A 19,345-nucleotide genomic window follows, 5' to 3' on the forward strand; every position below is an offset into this window, starting at 1 on the left:
ATTGCTACTTTTGCATATCCTTCTTTAGAACCCTCTAAGTAAAAACAATAGCAGGGAGCAGAAAGAGCCATGCAATTTACTCCAGCAAGTAAAAGCTAGGATCTGTTGAGTGAATGTATTTCTTGCAATTCACCCATGTGTGTTTTCCTATTCTGGAGACGATGAACAAAAATAACTTCACGCATCACCAATGTTTTCCACCAAGCCATTTCACATGGTCCATCCCCTAATCATAAAAGTGCTTCCAACTCTGGCACACAAAGCATCCACCACACACACACCCAAGATTAAAGAAAAGGAGATCTGCCTAGAAAGCAAGTCACACTGCCACTTTATACTCCCCATGAGGTCTGCTGGGAGTGAAAAAATATAAAGTCAGCCAATAGAAATTTACATAGTCTCCAAATCTTTCCCCACAAAACAGTTATTAATTAAGTGGGAGGAAAATTAAAAAAAAAAAAAAAAAAACTGGCAGACACCACCTTCATCAAGTAACCGAAATTAAAATCAAGGAAAATGAAACACATCAATGTCATGTACCTCCTGATCTGATACACTGGGAAGAACACAGCACTTCTCGGGTTCTTACCAAGCCTGAATCTAATCACAAACAATCAGACAAGCCCAACTTGAGAGATTCGCCAAAATAATTGGTCAGTACTCTGCAAAAGTTCTAGATCGTGAAAGAAAAGAGAGGGGAAAAGAAGGGAAAGGAAGGAGAAAGAAAACAAAAAGATGAAAGTATGACAGTGTTTATACCGAAGGGGCTTGGGGAACATGACAACTGATATGCTCCTGGCTTAGAAAAGAGACAACTGGCAAGATATGAATAAAATGTGTAAATGAGATAGTAATACTGAATCAATGTTAATATACAGATTTTACCAAAATGTGAGCCAATGTACACCTGGTTATGTGTCAAAAATGTCCATGGTTTTAGTAAATACACAGTGAAGTATTTAAAGGGGCATTGTGTCTGCAATTTGCACCCAAATTTTCCAGAAGAAATTTATATACATACCTGTGCCTGCATGTGTATAGAGAGGAGAGAGAGAAAATGATCAAGTAAGCATGATAAAATGTAAAAGAATGTTAACATTTGGGGACTCTGGAAAGCAAACATAGGAATTCTTCATAATGCTTTTGCAGCTTCTCTGTAATAAAGGTGGTTTTTTTTTTCTTTTTTTTCAATTAAAAAGGAAACTTAACCTAAGCAGCCCTGAGCTTTTTGAGGAGGAAACTGAGAAGGAGGAAGAATATAGTAGACCCCATCTCCTTTGCTCCTCCATCCCCAACACTGAGAAGCATTGTAACATCTTGTAATTTAAAAAGGCTACATCTGAAAGCTACTGTGGGAGGCTGCAGCAAGCTTGCTAAGGGGACCACCCTATCCACAAATCCTCAAAGCCTAACACAGGGGCTGGCATATCCCAGAGGCTCAAGAAATGACCAGTTGAAGGAATGATCGGACTTTAAGAAATATCTGAAAAAAACTGTGGACAGTTGCCCGTTTGGGGCCCTCCATCTGCAAAGTTGGTAGAATTGTGGCATCTCTTGTATAAACAGCTGGGTGGGAAAGAGGGGCAGGGGTGTCAGAATGAGGAGGAAGGCACAGTGCTACCCTGAGCTGTTCCTTGCACTGAGGAGGAGGAGGAACTGAGCGTGTACCCTGAGGCTGGCATGAACCAGCCCTGCTTCTCTGCGCTGGGTGGGGAAGGACGAACACACTGAGCACTGTGTGTTCCAGCATCCGAGGTCTCGGTTGGGTCCTGCACGTGCAATCTGATACATTGAGATAGGAAGGGAAGACTGAGCGTCCCCAAGAAACATTAAGGATTGAAACAGCTCTATGTTTTCTTCTGTTCTAACCTCCCAAACCAATTAGTACTCGGATTTTCAAATTCACATTGACTATGCACATGAGGTCTGAAATTAAAATCATTTAAATTATTGAAGTTCAAGAAAGCTTTGGAAAAGTTAACAGATGAAAAACGTGACTCTGCTTCAAAAACTTTGCTAATTCAAGAACGTCCTAACAGATTGCTTTTCCAGTAACATTTAATTCTGAATAGAGATGAAGGGGAAATATATATATTTATATAATCCACAGGCTGCCAGAGTATTAAGTATCAGGGGATGTTCCTCTAACCCATGGAAAATTGGGCCCTATGACAAAAGTGTTTTTTCTAACCACCAAGATATAATTTTACAATCATGACAACTATGTGATAATATTCCAGAAAAAAATTAAACAAGGCAAACTGTGGCACATAACCGAGGGCAGGACTCCAAACTGCAAACCTGATTTGCATATTAATTCAAATAGGGATCTTGTTGCTTTAATAAGGAATATAATTTTCGAGGAATCTCTAGGTGAGATTGTTATGCTCACTGGTAGGGACTTGCTGACCAATTTATTTGAAAATGAGCTCATACAGTAAACCCTAATCATAACAAGGAAAAAGTAACACTTCCTAATGAGTAAACAACAAATACGAACCCACAGACGACCAGGTTGGTACCGTGTCCTCTCTTCCTCCTTACTCGCCATATCTGGGAGGCCAAGTGGTTCTCTGTCAGAGACAATCCCTTCCTCCAACTTAATAAGGACAGACAGTTAACTCATCCCCAGAGCTTTAGCTGCCAATTAACTAGCCTGTTTGCCCCTAATACAACACCACCACTTACTATCTCTCATTTCAAAGCTGAACTGCCACCAACATGGACCGTGAGAATCTAGACATAGACACAGATGTCCTCCAAGCTTCTCCTAGGATTATGCTTTCTGTACAGCCCCAAAGGACTGGGGTCAAGACAACGTGTAAGAAAGATCTCTGATGAGCCCCCAAGAGAGGTAGCCAGCTTCTATCCATTCTGTGCTCAGAATTCCTCCTGTCTCAGACATGGTCTAGGCCATGGTCTGGTCTTTGGGGTCCCAATGGACTGGCTCTATTAATGCCAACTGAAACTGCAAGGATCATGGTGACCTGAAGCTTCTGGAAGAGATCCTGTATGGAGCTCAGATAGAACTTCAGATTTGTATGCAAATACGCAGAAGGTATGGTCTCCTTAACACTTCACTATTTCTGAATACATCCCTATCTGCCCTCACATATACTCTCTTTTCATTTCTCTGTGACAACTCCTACTTCTGATAGCCCTGGGCTGTTCTACAACTAGGATGATACAGGCACTTCAATAAGAAATCAAACCATTGCCTATTTTTGGTCCGAAAAGGAAACAAAGATACTGGATAGTATGATTGCTCTTGAAATTTAAGCCTTCGTGCTAGTTGCCAGCTCCTAGTGTGAGATTACCAATGAAAAATGCAGAAGATCTATCTCTTGGTCCCCACCCAGCTGGTTCTTCTTACCTTTGGTTCCATTGAAATGAAACTGTGGGTTCCTCTGCTTGAGAGAACTGACCTTTTAATCGTCCTGCTGTGATAGAAGTGGTAGTAATCCTTCAGGGCCCCGATCTGCAAAAGGTAGGAGGGAAGAACAAAAGAGAGTTGATGTATGAAAAAATCTTTGTTTTCTTGTTTTTCATTAAAATAAGAACACTATACCCCAAAAAACCCCCCATAAATTATGCAGTTGCTGGCCACGCTTAAATGTTACTTGAACCTTGGTGATCACTTTTCAAAAGAAGGACATGTGATATGAAATGAGTGTCCTTGAGGCAGTGACTGCAGAACTAAAGATTATAATGGGGCAGCCTAGGCTCTCCCTATCTCTTTTTTAATGTTTAATTTATATGCAGCATTTTAAGTAATTCTTTATCAATCTATATCCAAATGTGGGAAAGAAAAAAAAAAATCGAATAGCTATCTGGTTATAAAAACACATTGCATTTTGTTCGCTCTGATAAATGTACAATGAAAGACCTTGTTAGATTACTTATATCATTAATTTGAAACAAGTCCTAAGCAGTTTATCATTTGCAAAGAAAACACTACCTAGTTTGTTTCCTGACTTCAGTGGACAGTATAAATACATAGCCCTTATTCATGTGCTGCAAAACTAAAAGCAGAATTTCTAAAACAAAAGATTACATGTCTTATCAGCTAAGCTTCCTGTGTGAAAATAGCTTAATTGCCCTTATCTTAACCATTTCTTTAACAGATTTTTCTTCTCATTTATGTACCCCTTTCTTTAGTTAAAAACAATCAGATTTAGGATAGCTGTAAAAATAAATCCCTGTACATTCTAAAAAAAAAAAACCACAATCCAAGACAATCATATTCTTTCAGTAGATCATGAAATATGGATCACATAATGGACATTAAATCATGCAACGAGCTAATGCAGGAGAGCTTGGTTCTAGATTTGGCTTACAGTTACCAAAAATGTCTTTGTGAATAAATTGCATATACTTACTATGCCTCAGTTTCATTGTCTATAAAATTGGACTTCAGGCTAGTTCATGCCTAAGATCACTACGGCTCTCAGATTCCATTCTTTAACACTTATACTTTCCTTGCTTTTGGGCAAATATATTAAGGGTCTATTTCTCCACTGCTAGAACAGCACTGCTCTACTGTAAAAGAATGACTATGATCAAGATGTTTTCCAATGAGGACAATTCCAAAGTTAGGCCTTCTTAATTTAAAAAAACAGAAGTCATTGGCTCAGCTTACTTTTTTCAGATAAAGGGTTTATTTTTATTCCCATCTTTTCATCACATTCTCAAACATCATCCCACCCTTCCAATAGGGATGATTAACCAAATTTCTGTGCCATTTAAGAGTCATCTCCTCACTGGGACTTCATGCTTTAATTAAATATTTCTTATCTTCATTAAATATGAATGTCTGTAGTCTCCCACTTCTGATTCAAGTGGAAACTGCCCAGATATACACAGAAGAGATCCTGGACTCTGCAAACAAGTGGGAAATGAGGAAATTCTAGCTAAAACTTCTAATCTCAGTGATCCTGATCTCTGAAGTAATAGAAAACAATAAGGAAGAGGGCACAGCTGCCAGTCCCAGTCTCTAAGGGTGTTTTAAGAAGGATTTACAGGCCAATTTTAAAATTCCAACGGACTAAGGGTAGAATTCAGGAGGAGCTGCTTAATCCTTTATCAGAAAATCTTAAAATCCCAAGAAGCTTAGAGCTTTCATCTCATGGAGCATCTGTCAAGAATGCTCCTTGGGTAAATACAGTAGTTTTTGTGAAAAGGAACAGAGAATCTCTGAGGAAGAATTTATTACTAACATGAAAAATATCAGTGTGTTTAAGATCATGTCCACTCAACTATTACAGAATTTCTTCTACTATAGGAAACAACTGAATTCAACTCAACTATTAAACCATGAATGAAATACACCCTGAAAATATATTCAGATCCTTTGCGGCTTCAATGGTTCAGGCCAGAATCCTGGCCTAATGCAGTACGTACATGGAGCTGGAAAGTGGAACCCTTATCTTGACTTAACTCCGCTGAAATCTGGGATACATCACTTAACCTCTTTGGGCCTTAGTTTCCTCAACTGTGAAATAAGGACACAGGAAGTGTAGTGCACAGAAATTGGGCATCAGAGTTAAATGGGAGATGACAGTGTTTATGAGTTCACATGGCTATAAAGATTGAATGTAACAGCAGGTACATTGCCTCGACAGGTCACTGCCTGTCACGCAGTAAGCGGCAGAAGGTTATGAGTTTCCTTTGTAAATTTATATTTAAATCCTACCTTCTCTCACCTCTTATCTTCAAATTAATCCCTCACCTCTGTCTCTTGGTCAGGATTCCTCTTGATCTACTCTGGTAGATATACCTCCCTTATTTCACTGGCAAAAATCAAAAGGGTTGATGATACACTGTTGACAAGGATGTAGGCACAAATGCAGCTTATACAGAGTCGGTAAAGCTCTGGTACAAGTGTTTGGAGCGTCATTTGGTCATATCAATAAAACTATACATAGTACTTAACTTTTGACTTAGCCTTTCTACATCTTAAAATTAATTCTACAGATATAATAGTCACTTATGAACAAGAATGGCTGTTCGGCAGAGCAAATTTTGTAAAAGCAAAAGAAGGCAATCAACTGGCTGCCATCGATGGGTGATTGGTTCTACGTGAACTGAAATGGATTGATCTTCAAGGTAGGGGGTAAATAAATAAACATAGGTGCAGAGAGGCATATATTATGACCCAATTTCTTTCAGGAGAAAAAGGAAGACTCTAGAGGACATGTGTGTTTATATGAATGGGGTACTTCAAGAAGGAAACTTGACAAACTGAAGAAGAAGGATTTTCATTTCATTATTTATGTGGATGCATTATTTTTTTTAAACTTAACACAAACAAATATCTGAAACAGTACACAACCAAATGCCATCTACTTTTCCAGGGGAAAATATGCTCATCCAATCCCATAGGACTGATACAGGGAGCCACATCTATTTGGGCCATAAGTCTTTTTAGTAGTAATCTTTATTTAATATCCATCTTTAAGGGATTCCATTTCCTCAATAGCAGGGGTCCCCAACCTTTGGGATCTAATGCCTGATGATCTGAGGTGGAGCTGATGTAATAATAGAAACACAGTGCACAGTAAATACAATGCTCTTGAAGCATTCTGAAACCATCACCACCCCCTAGTCCATGGAAAAATTGTCTTCCACGAAACCAGGTCCTGTTGCCATGGAGCTTGGGGACCACTGCTCTATAGGTTGCAGAATGGCGTTCACTGATTGGCTGATGCTTCAATTACTGAATGCCTGTCGGACACGACTGAGCAACTTCCCTTTCACTTTCATGTAGAACCAATGTCATGTTGTTTAACTTCATCTCTCCAACAGCTTTTGAAGACAAATATCATTATCTCCAATTTGATAAAGGAGGCTGTCAAGGCTCTAGTAGTGTCCAAATGCACACAGCTGGTATTGTGAGGTGATAAAATGTATACCTTTATTGACTGTCTCACGTCGGGGTGAATTTAGTTAAGTTTCATGGTGCATCTCATGGATGGGCTCACAAGATGCGTTCCAACATCCTTCTAGTGAGTCTTCCTATACTGCAGAGCTAAATTCTATGCAACCAGAGTTCTGAATGTGATTAAGGTTCTACCAAAAAAAGGCAGACTATGGCATTGTGAGGCATGCTCTTGGAGACATTTATGTTTTTAAATGATGGTGGTGGTAGAGGTCTTAGTACCTGGTTGCTAGCTTTCTGGGCATTGATTTGCACATCCTGTTTTGTCAGTCAGTTGGAAAGAGATTTGAGAAGAACTACAGGGGTATCATAGGGTAGCTTCCTCTCTCCTCAGCTGCCTCACTGAAGCAGAAGCAGCTGCGCTGGTGGGGGCCCATTCTGTAGTGGCTTTGGGAGCCTTTTCTGAAACTTGGCCTTTCTGATGAATTCTCCAAGCTATTTAATAGTCAATAGTGAATGTCTTCCAAAACAGACCAAGCACTGGATGCAGCAGTTGGCTCCACTGAACATTCCAAATTGGATAGACGACAACTTCTGAAAAAGTAATTTTATGCATATACAATCTCACGTGACTTAGAGACCCTCCAAGTTATGTACCTCTGAAGTCATGGGCTACAGGCAAAACCAAGCTCCAGGCTACAGATGAGACACAGTGTCCACTCTGATATTCTGTCTGTTAAATAGCTACACTGGTTTCTAGGCTTCTCACAGCTGCTCGCACCAAACTCCTCTCTCCAGTCTTTCTATACAGTGGCCAGAGTTAGGTATAAAATGTACATTTGGCTGTCATATGTCATACCCCTGATCCAAATCCTTGAATGGCTTCCCTTTGCTCTTAAAATAAATAGTAAGATTTAATATTATTTAATACAGTTTTTAAAGTAAATAATAATAATATCAACATTTATGCTGTACCAGGAAGCAGTCTACATGCTTTACTTGACTCATGGAGTAGAGCATGATCCACCTTCGACCTGCAGGGCCTGTGGGATCGGGTGCTGCCTCCCTCTTGCCTCGAATCAAGTCACATTTGCGGGCAATTCCTTCAGTTCCAGGACCCTCTCCCTGTTGCACCCTTCCCTACCAGCAGCCCCCACCTTGCTTTCTCTTCCTTACCCTGTAGGTCTCACCACAAGAAGGAAGCCTGCAAACTCCCAGACCTGGTCAGCTTCCTTTATTACATCATCATCTCACAGAATCCTAAGATTATATACCTTTAGTCATACCTGGATTAGTGCAATTATTCTTTGAATATCTGTGTCCCCACCTGCATGCCTGTAAGTTCCTACGAGGTAGAGGTGCCTCTGTTTGTTCCCAGTTCCCAGTACATGGCTCAACACACAGTGTGTTCTCAGGAGGGAAAAGACTCTTGAATGAATGATGTGAAAATCAGAATACTTATATTGCTAAAGCTACAGATGTTAGAGCTTTATCTGATTCAAAATCTTCAGTATGAGAATCACAGAGCTATTAAATTAAGTCCCCAAAAAAGAAAAAAAAAAGGGGGGTGGTTATTTCTACCCTAACTGAAGTCCCAAATCTGCTGGGATTATGGTTCTGAAGGTGGTAGGTGAGACATCTACATTTTTTGGCAAGCCAAGAGCTAAGGAGCAGTGTGCATTAGTTCAATTATTCTACCTCATCCAAAAAAAAGTAATCTATATTAAATATTTTCATATCTTTCTTATATGTTTAAGATAAATATAAAAATAATATCTATATATAAAAACACCTAAAAGCATCATTATGCCTCTCATCTAGTAACATGTCTCTTATTGGCAAGAATTGTGTCTTTTATATTCTTTCAACAGCATTGTGCATGTTGAGGGCATTTAATAAACACTAAGAAGAAAAATGTCATAACATGTTGGAAGTGATTCAAAAGAAAGACAGTGTATGAAAACACAGCAGTAATATTATCTATAAGCAGGAATTTCATTTAGATCCTCTGGGGTAATATAAAACAAAACATGACTGTGTTTATATGTTATGCAATAGCAACAAGGGCTAAAACAAGGAACAATACATAACTAACACTGGGACATCTTATAAATAAATCAAGAAGTAGGAGTAGATGAAGTATATGATCAATAGCAGATCAAAGCTCACACTTTTCCTTAACACCACATAAAGGAACAAGAATAATTCCTTCCCATTTGATTTTTTTAAACTCCTCTTTTATATAGCTACTCTCTTCCTTGCCTAGCCACACAACTCTTATACACAACATTGTTGATGAATTTCATCTCTCATTCACAATTCTGTCAAGCATCTGTGCTTTTTCTTCCTTAGTCGTAGCCCTTCATCCTTGCACTCAGAATTTTCCTATCACTACTTTTACTCAAACTAGATTATGTTCTTAGGAAAGGCTTTTTATAAACTCTTTCTACTAAGGTGTAAATGACTAGTAAGACACTGTCCTGGTTCTTCCATGGACAAGTGCATTTGATCAGAACATTAAAACATAAGCCAAATAAGTGAGTCCACAGTGCTTGCAATTAAAAAAAAAAATCATTGTCACAAAAAGAATCATTGGAGGCTTTGTCCCCCCCTCTTTTTCTGCCAGTAGGAGAGAACTTTTCGTGTTCCTAAATTCCTATGTCACAGGTGAGCTGTTAACTTCTGAGCAGAGAGCTGGAAGCCAGAGACCCATATTATACACTGGCTTTACCCCTGATGAAGAGCTTGTGGCCTGTCAGAATTCATTCACTACTAACAGACTCACTTGTGCTGGCAGCTAAAACCCTCACCAGCCTAATGACTTATAGTCATTACACACACAGAGTTTGCAAATTTCTTATAGATAGTTCTATAGGGTGCCCAATCATGCCATTTGCTCAGTACGGACATGTTTCTAGGGACACAGGACTCTTCAGTGCTTAAATTGGGTCAGTCCCAGTGAAACTGGGAGAGTTGGTCACCTTGGTTATGAAGCGCCGAGATCACGGGCACCTCGATGAACCAGTAGCTCCTTAAGGCTGCTTGTTTGCCTTATTTTCCTTCCCATCCTTTCCAACTTACGTATATCCCCAAATTCTGTACTCTTTTTTGATGAGGTTTTTTTTTTTTTTTTTTTTTACCACCAGTCTACAATTAGATTTTTTTTTAATGAGCAAAAGTTTGAACAGACATTTCACAAAAGATATACAAATGGCCACTAAGCATGTGAAAAGATGCTCAAAAGAAAATTAAAATGATAGCAGCACTATACACCAAAATGGCTAAAATTTAAAAGGCAGACAATATCAATTTTTAATGAGATTGCAGAGCATCAGAACTCTTATACATTGCTAGTGGGAGGAGAAAATGGTTCAACATCTTTGGAAAATCATGTGGTCATTTCTTATGAAACATATATCGTACTACTGATCCAGCTATTTCATTTATAGTATTTACGCAAGAGAAATGACCTATTTCCAGACAAAAACTCACATACAGATGTTTATAGCAGCTTTCTTAATAACAGCCCCAAACTTGAAACAATGCAAATATCCATCAACCAGTGAATGGATAAATAAACTATGGTATATCTATAGAATGGAATGCACAGCAATAAGAAGGAACAAACCTCTGATGATGCATGCAGCAACATGGATGAAGGTCAAAACAGCATGCTGCCACCAAGAGTACATACTGTATGATTCCACTGGTAAATTCTAGGACAGTTACTCTATCATGACAACAAACAGATCAGTGATAACCTTGGGGAAACCCTGGAGAAACTTTGGAGTCGGGAATTTCTGTATCATGATTGTGGTGGTAATTCCATCAGTGATAAGTGCTCCTGCACGCTGGAACTAGCTCAATGAAGATTTGTAAAATCCAAATGCATCTTTTTCCAACACATTCTTCAGGGACATCACATTGATGACCTGACATCAACAATGGCAGAAGTTTTTAGCACATCAGGAAAAACTGGTAAAGGTTACAATTAAGATTTCTTTTTTTCTCTGAAAGTCACTTGTTTAGTGTTTATCAGCACACCTCGGGGTATGTACCTTTGTCAAAGCTCATCTAATCTCACCTAAAAATGGCTGCCCTCGGGATAAATTATACCTCAATAATGGTGAATAATGGTGGGGCTTCCCTGGTGGCTCAGAGGGTCTGCCTGCAATGCAGGAGACCTGGGTTCAATTCCTGGGTCAGGAAGATCCCCTGGAGAAGGAAATGGCAACCCACTCCAGTACCCTTGCCTGGAAAATCCAATGGACGGAGAAGCCTGGTAGGCTACAGTCCATGGGGTCGCAAATAGTCGGACATGACTGAGCGACTTGACTTCACTTAATGGTAAATGCAAAAGTTGTAGCTTCTCTAATGACTTCTGGTTCTCTTTCCCATCTGTAGAATGATTCAGAGACTGGGAAATGCAAGAACCCAGTGACATAGGGCTCTTCAGTCCAGATTTTCTCCCATCCTCTCAGGTGAGGTGAGGAGAAACCAAGTCAGTAAGATTATTATTCTTGCAGGTCAACATCTTTCTAATACCCACAATTAACGTTTGAAACTCCTGCTTGCTAAATTCCATTCAGACAGAAAGCTCCAGAAGCAGTGCCAGGGTACACTGATTTCCCTTCATTAAAATGTTGACTGTGGTGACTCCTTTGTACTTCCCTGAAAGTATTCAAACCATTGTTATTATTTGCCTTCTGTGTTCCAGACTCTGTAACATTCAAAGGAGACTGAAAGAGAAGGTGGCCAGGATTGCTTTCTCCAAAGTCACCAAGATCTCTCCAACTTTAGGGCCTTTACACCTGCTTTTCCTCTGCCAAAAAATGCTCTTCTAGAAATCTCTATGACTCACATCTTCTCTTCTTTCAAGTGTTTGCTAAAATGCCCGCTTCATAGGGAGGATTTCTGAGACCATCCCACTTGAAATTACCATCTCCCTCTTCAGCATACCCCATTGCCCCTTCCCTGATTTAATCTTCCCCTTCACACTTATCACCTCTTAACATTATATATTCTCTGTATTTGTCCCATGTATTGCTGGTCTCCCTCTACTAGAATGCTAGCTTCACAGAATGTGAATTTTTGTTTTACTCACTGCTGGATCAGCCCTAGCTCTTATTAGCAGTGTCCTGTATCCCAATAAATAATTGAATGAATGAATGGCCCATGCTCTTGAAGTAATCAAAACAACAGTGAGCATGTCTCTAAACCTTATGGAAGGCTTCTTGCAAATCTCTTTATAATCCTTTCTGTGATAACATTAACACATAACATAACACAGAATTTACTCTTATTAAATGTTGAATGAATGACATTATCATAAGCAAACATGTTCAGAAATTAATAATTTATTATGAACAACCACATGATCACCAAAATCTACCTTTATATTTCCCTCTCTTATTTTATCATAATCAATGGCCTCTTAGAATCACTGAACCAAAGTGGTATGTATAACAAGGCTGTTGAATTCATTAAATGTTAAATTAGAAGGAAAGTAACTTCAGAAATCTGATGAACTGCTAATATTTATGAAGTACAAACGAGCTGCCCAGTATCATTGCCCTGTATCCTCACAACAGTATGAGGTAGGTTTCATGGTTTCCGTTTCATATGCACAAAAGCATAAGCTCACAAAATTTAAGAACTTGCCTAGAGCCACAGAGTTAGGAAAGGGCCAAGCTCAGGTTGACTCCAGATAGCCCAACTCCACGGCATATGTTAACTACTCTAAAAGGTGTTTAAAATAAAAGGTTTCTAAGGGGAAATTTAAAACAATTACCCATAAGATGGTGCTCCTAAGAGTTATATGCAGAGGGGATGTTTTTAGGGACATTTCTGTCTACTTTGAGCAGATACAGAAAAGAAAGTGTTGAAAAGCATCCCTGAGAGTAATGAGAGCCCATCCCTGTCCTCTATGCAGACAGGAAACCTGGTCTCTAGTTCCTATTCTACCACTGACCCCAAGACACTTACAACAGTGTCTTCATGTAGGTGAGAAAGTATCTTTAAGGCACACCTTCACCTTGAAGTTCAAGGGGCATTCTAAGCTAAATAAGTATAATACCTGGTACCAAGCACCTTGGGGCATGAATGCCCCAAAATGATATGAAAAATGTCTTCCTTAGACTTGAAGTTTCAAGTCAATCACTCAGATCTTCAGAGAACCATATTGGAATACATGAAATCAGAGCAAAAGCATTACAATCATTTTTTTTTAAATCAGGATACTCAAGCGAAAATCTATTACCTCTATGATTTTAGAGCAACTTTCTAAAACATGCATACATGTGGCAGGCTCAATAATGGTCTCCTAAAAATGTTCATATCCTAATCCTCAGAACCAGTGGCTATGTCACCCTCTATGGCAAAAAGGACAATGCAGCTGTGATTAAATTAAGAGTTTAGAGATAGGGAGATTATCCTGGCTTATCTGGGTAGGCCCAAAGAGATCACAAGGGTTCTTTTAAGAAGGAGGTGGCAAAGTCAGAGAGAAATGATGGCAGAAGCATAGGTCAGAGAGAGAGAAATGGAAACAGAGATCAGAGATGGGGAGACAGGGAGAAAGAAAAAGAGATCAAAGAGACTTAGAGATTTGAAGATGCTATGTTGCTGGCTCTGATGATGAAGGAAGGGGTGACAGATGAGTCAAGGAATTCAAGTGGCTTCTAGAAGGAAAAGGCAAAGAGATGAGTCTAGAATCTCATCTTGTCTAGAATCTCCAGAAGGAAGACAACTCTGATGACATTCTCACTTTAGGTTAGGACCTCTGACCTTAAGAACTGAAAGATAATTTTATGTTGTTTTAAGCCATTAAGTTTGTGATCACTTGTTACAGCAGCAATAAGAAACTAATAGAACATATAACTAGTATCTCAGTAGACATGCATGAGAAGCAAAGAAAATGAAACTAGACTATTTGTATTTGGAGTTTGTTTATTTTTCATAATTTTCAGGACTCTCGGTATTCAGTTATCAATTTTTCTATGTAGCTGTGAAAGTGAAAGTGAAGTCACTTAATCGTATCCGACTCTTTGCGACCCCATGGACTATAGCCTACCAGGCTCATCTGTCCATGGAATTTTCCAGGGAAGAGTACTGGAGTGGGTTGCCATTTCCTTCTCAAGGAGAACTTCCCGACCCAGGGATCGAATGCCGGTCTCCTGCATTGCAGGCAGAAGCTTTACCATCTGAGCCACCAGGGAAACCAGATAGTGATGAGTATCAGCCCTGTACTCTGCTCAGCATCTTTGTTAGCACTCTCTTGCTTAATCTTCAAAACAAACTGAAAAGTAAGATAAAGCAATTTGCCGAGCAAAAGAGGAGGAAGTCACTTGTTTTTCCAAAACCATTATGTAATTAATACTACTAACAACAATAGCTACCACCTGCTGATGCTTTCCTACATAATATCCAATCTTTCCAACAGCCCTGCAAAAGAAGGAGAATTATTCTAATTTTATGGAGAAGAAAACAGTCCAAACCTGGGAGGAGCTAAGTAACATGCCCAAGTGAGAAAATGTCTGAGTCTGATCTCAAAAAATCTAAGCTTTTTCTAGTCACAGCACTTTGATTTTTATTTAAAATTTATTCAAAGGGTTTTTTCTATCACCACATTCGGTTCAGTGTATACACTCAAATACCCACTCCTTATCCTACCCTTTTGCCCTCACCAAGATGAGGCCTCATTATTTTATTCTAAAGCTATCTGATCAGCACAGCATAGCAGAATCTATGTCCCTATAGTTCATCATAAAAGTGGATGATCAAAAACATCTTGACTACAAATACCAAGCAAGCAAGAAACAGGTATGACAGTTTCACCAGGGAAATTTAAGACAGAGAAAATAGAGTAAGCACCAGATTTTCCCAGGTTCAAGTGAGAAAACTACAATCTACCCCACTATTCACATAGGACAGGAGATCTACCTCAAAACAAATCAGAGTAACAGAGTTGGAAAAAACTTATACAGAATTTTGATCTGCCTTTCCTCCACTGCAGGAATCTATTCTTCAACCTTTAAACACAGAGCATTGCATTTTCTGGGGCAGCACATTTGTTACAAAGTTATTCCAGATAATCAGTCTAAATCCACTCCTCACTCCTGGTTCTAGCTTGTGATGGCAACCCATAGGGTCAGCCTTCTTGTGTGTGCCAGACAACCAACACGTCCCCACTGGGTCTTCCCTGTTCTTGGCTGAACATCCGAGTTTTTCCATTTTTTTTTTCCCCTCATGGGACAAACTGTTGCAAAGTTGCTTCCCCTAGACATGCAAACATCTGCTATGCTTCCCCAGAAAACTTGGAGCCCAGAACATAACACATCTCAACTCTAGGTATGGTAGAGCCAGAATGGAATCATGATCCTACGACCTCCCTGGGTGATGTCCTGCTATTAGAAGTAGCTTAGAATTGAAATATTTTTAGCAGAATGCACTTAGCCAACTGAAAACTCCTCAGATGCCCTTTTTAACTTGGTTCTCCTCCAGTCTATATTTTAACTTCTTAAATGTAAATGATAGAAATTTACATTTCTGTTGAATATAGAATGTCATTTTCTATATTTTGCTTTATATATTCACAGTGTGCTTAAACATCTGGTTCTTTACTGAGAGCACACTCTAGGTCAAGCACTGATCCATAGATACTGAAGATAGAGTGAACAAAACAAAGACCCTGTTAAGATGCAGGTAACATTCTGACCTGACTCAGACCACAGCATTGTGTCAATTGCAAGTTTGAAATTTACATCTCCTCTATTGAATCAGAATATTTCTCCCAAGAGCACTGAAATAATTTGTTATATTAGTCTATTATAGATAAGAATGGGATTTCACATTCAATGTATAATATGTTTGTAACAGTTATGTAAGAATGAACTGTAAATGGTGTTAGGCTTTTACTTTCTTCTATCCATTTTTTTCCAAAATGAATAATTATGCCCTTAATGTAATATAATCCTCATACTATATTCCTCAGATAAAAACATTTATGACTGCTGTTTATAGTCAGCTATTCTTTTGAAAAGTTTTTAAAAACCCATATGTAAGTAATTTCTGGAGAAACTACAAGAAATTATTGTTTAATATTTAATCTATTCCACCTGCTTGTAAACAGACACACATACACACAAAGTAGAGAGTCCAAGAGAGGCTGAGAGAGAAAGAGCACACACAGCCTACATTATTCGTTTCATTACTGATCACCTTTGCAACTTGAAAGCATTTCCACATAGAACATGGAAACAAACACATTCTGATAGGTGGCCACATTTCTAGAATTACACCAGGAACACTAAATTTTCTCTTTATATTCAATGATTCTTAACCCTTGCTATACATTAGAATTATATGGAAGCTAAAAAAAATATGAAATATTAGTTTCCCTCTCCATCTAGCCCAGAGATTCCAATATAAGGATATGAGTTAAAGCCAGGGCATGAGTATTTTCTTTGAAAAAGCATTCTAAATGATTCTACAGGTGAACAACCACTGTTCTAATATATTCATCTAATTCTGCAGAAATAGGACAATTTACTCTGAATTCTATCATCTTTGTTCAATTATTCCTATCTAATTAATTAAAGTAAGTTTCAATGAGAAAGTATCTAATCAATTTGATTTTAGCACTAATGTAACTGGTATGTTTTGTTCTTTTATTCATCCTTTTAATTATTTCAGAAGCCATCTTCCCCAAAAAAATGTTTTTAGAAAAATGTATTTAGTATAACCAGATTCAGAATTTCCTATATTTTATCATACCGGTAAACAGAAGCTATGTTGAGCTCTACAAAATTTTAAATGACACAGTTTATTCATAAAAGGGAAGACTCTGAGGGAAAAGCTGTGAGCATGAAGAACACATGACAGAAACAATGTGTGCTTAAGACAGTTGATGGTCTCATCACCCTCAGCTAAAAAGCCTTCTTAGGAGGAGAAGCTCTGTCTGTTTCTAATGGCTGTTGAGAGACGCCCTGTTCTTTTGTCCCTATCTTGGTCCTTAACGGAGACTGGCCGTGTTAACACTTGCAGGAAAGTGACCTTAAACATAGAACCCAGAGCAGGGGGTAGGCAGTAGCATCTGTGGCACAATGGCAGATGAGAGGTGGGAGAGGTGTCCAGTCAGGTGTTCACTTCTCCATCTAAGTAGATGTGAGGTTGGGTCTCATTTTTATAGCTCTTGAGGCTCTGCCACTGGACACAGCTATTGGCCACTTGTATTAAAGATGTCACAGATGCATAACTATTGGTGGTGGTGGTTTAATCGCTAAGTCATGTCTGACTCTTGCGGCCCCATGGACTATAGCCTGCCAGGCTTCTCTGTCCATGAGATTCTCCAGGCAAGAAACCTGGAGTGCGTTGCCATTTCCTTCTCCAGGGGATCTTCCTGACTCAGGAATCAAACCTGGGTCTCCTGCATTGCAGGCGGATTCTGTCCCAACTGAGCTATAAGGGAAGCCCTATTAGAATGGATTAAATAAAAGAAAAAAACAGCAAAACCAAATGATGGTGAGGATGCAGGTAAATGGAAGGTCACACAGTGTTGGGAATATTTGGAAAATTGTTTGGCAGTTTCCTATAAAAGTAAATATTCACGTATGATATGACCCAAAAGTTCCCCTCCTAAATATGTTCTCCAAGAAAAATAAGAATTTACGTTCATACAAAAACTTGTACATGAGTATTTACGGCAGCTCTACTCATAATCACCAACAACTGGAAACAACCCATTGTCCTACAACTGGTGAATGAATACACAAACTGGTATATCCACAATGGAATATTACTCAGTGATTAAAAGGAATGTGTTTACTCATTAATTAATTAGGAATGAATCTCACATGCATTATAACAAGGGAAAGAAACCAGGTTCAAAATGTTGTATAAAAATGCATATTCCACTAATATGACATTGTGGAAGAGGTAATATCGACCAGAAAATACATTAGTGGTTGCCAAGAATTGGAATGCAGCAAGAGTCTGATGGGCTTCCCTGGTAGCTCGGCTGGTAAAGAATCTGTCTGCAATGCAGGAAACTTTGGTTCGATTCCTGGGTTGGGAAGATCCCCAGCAGGAGGGCATGGCAACCCACTCCAGTATTCTTGACTGGAGAATCCCCATGGACAGAGGAGCCTGGTGGACTGCAGTCCATGCGGTTGCAAACAGTCTGATAGAACTGAGCGACTAAGCAAAGCAGCAGTAAGAGGCTGATTACAAAGGAGCACTAGAGAGTTCTTTTGAGGTGACAGAATTGTTCTGTACCTTTATTTTGTAGGCGGTCACATGACTATATGCCTGGAAAATCCCATGGATGGAGGAGCCTGGTGGGCTGCAGTCCATGGGGTCGCTAAGAGTTGGACACGACTGAGCGACTTCACTTTCACTTTTCACTTTCATGCATTGGAGAAGGAAATGGCAACCCACTCCAGTACTCTTGCCTGGAGAATCCCAGGGATGGGGGAGCCTGGCGGGCTGCAGTTCATGGGGTTGCTAAGAGTCGGACACGACTGAGAGAATTCACTTTCACGAATTGGAGAAGAAAATGGCAACCCACTCCAGTATTCTTGCCTGGAGAATCCCAGGGACAGAGGAGCCTAGTGAGCTGCCGTCTATGGGGTCGCACAGAGTTGGACACAACTGAAGCGACTTAGCAGTAGCAGCAGCAGCACAGAACTATATAGAGATTTTTAATGTATGCAAATAATACCTCAAATAAACCTGATCCCCAAAAATGTGTATAGGGAAAGGTCCAGGAATAAAAGTGAATTAGTTGGAAAGGTGATGTAAATGGAAAAGCAAAAAGTTAAGGAGTTGTTTGGATTAAAATATATTACCAAATTGGCTTTATTCAATTAAAGAGCTTCCCTAAAGCCATAGCAACCACTTCAACATTTGGAATTACACAGTGCAAAGAGAAACCCTGAGAACCATTCACAATATGTAAAGCTTTATTTTTATCAAAAGAATGAAGTCTTGCAACATCTCTTAATAAAGGACTGTTTTCCATGAACATGACCACCTGAGTCACAACAAAATACAACTGATTATGCTAAAGAATGGGGTCACATGAAGCTACTGTAAACTATGAAAATATGGCTGGTGATTTTGAAACAAAAATGAAAAAGCATAAATGACTCAGTCTCCTAAATGTTGTTAATGACATCTTACATAACTGCCTTGATAATAAGCAAAAATCTATAAATTGGTGGTTCTCAAGGTATGGCCCCAGGATTAGAGGCATCAGTAGTACTGACAGCACCCAGGAGCTTAGGAGAAGTGCACACTCCCGTGCCCAACCCCAACCTGAATCAGAATCTAGTCATTTCCCTCTTGGCCAGCTCTAAGTTCAAGAGGTGAGGACATGGCCATCATGAATGACTGATGAAAAAAACATCTAGAAAAGGACGTGAGTATGTTGCTATCTTCACCTGTGCAGCCAAGGTGAAGTACAAACCTACC

The 19,345-nt window shown here is 39.3% G+C and overlaps 1 protein-coding gene across 5 annotated transcripts in view; it reads right to left on the minus strand.

The window, feature by feature from the left end:
* The window catches only part of PCSK5 (proprotein convertase subtilisin/kexin type 5), a 507,422-nt gene that overhangs the window by 458,789 nt on the left and 29,288 nt on the right, over positions 1-19,345 (minus strand). For all 5 annotated transcript variants that reach the window (XM_060409352.1, XM_042243336.2, XM_042243335.2 and 2 more), the window contains exon 2: positions 3,374-3,478. In XM_060409352.1, the coding sequence (XP_060265335.1) occupies positions 3,374-3,478 (105 nt within the window). The remainder of the gene's footprint in view (positions 1-3,373; positions 3,479-19,345) is intronic.

The sequence above is a fragment of the Ovis aries genome, chromosome 2 (assembly GCF_016772045.2).
Source record: "Ovis aries strain OAR_USU_Benz2616 breed Rambouillet chromosome 2, ARS-UI_Ramb_v3.0, whole genome shotgun sequence".
Taxonomy (NCBI): Eukaryota; Metazoa; Chordata; class Mammalia; order Artiodactyla; family Bovidae; genus Ovis; species Ovis aries.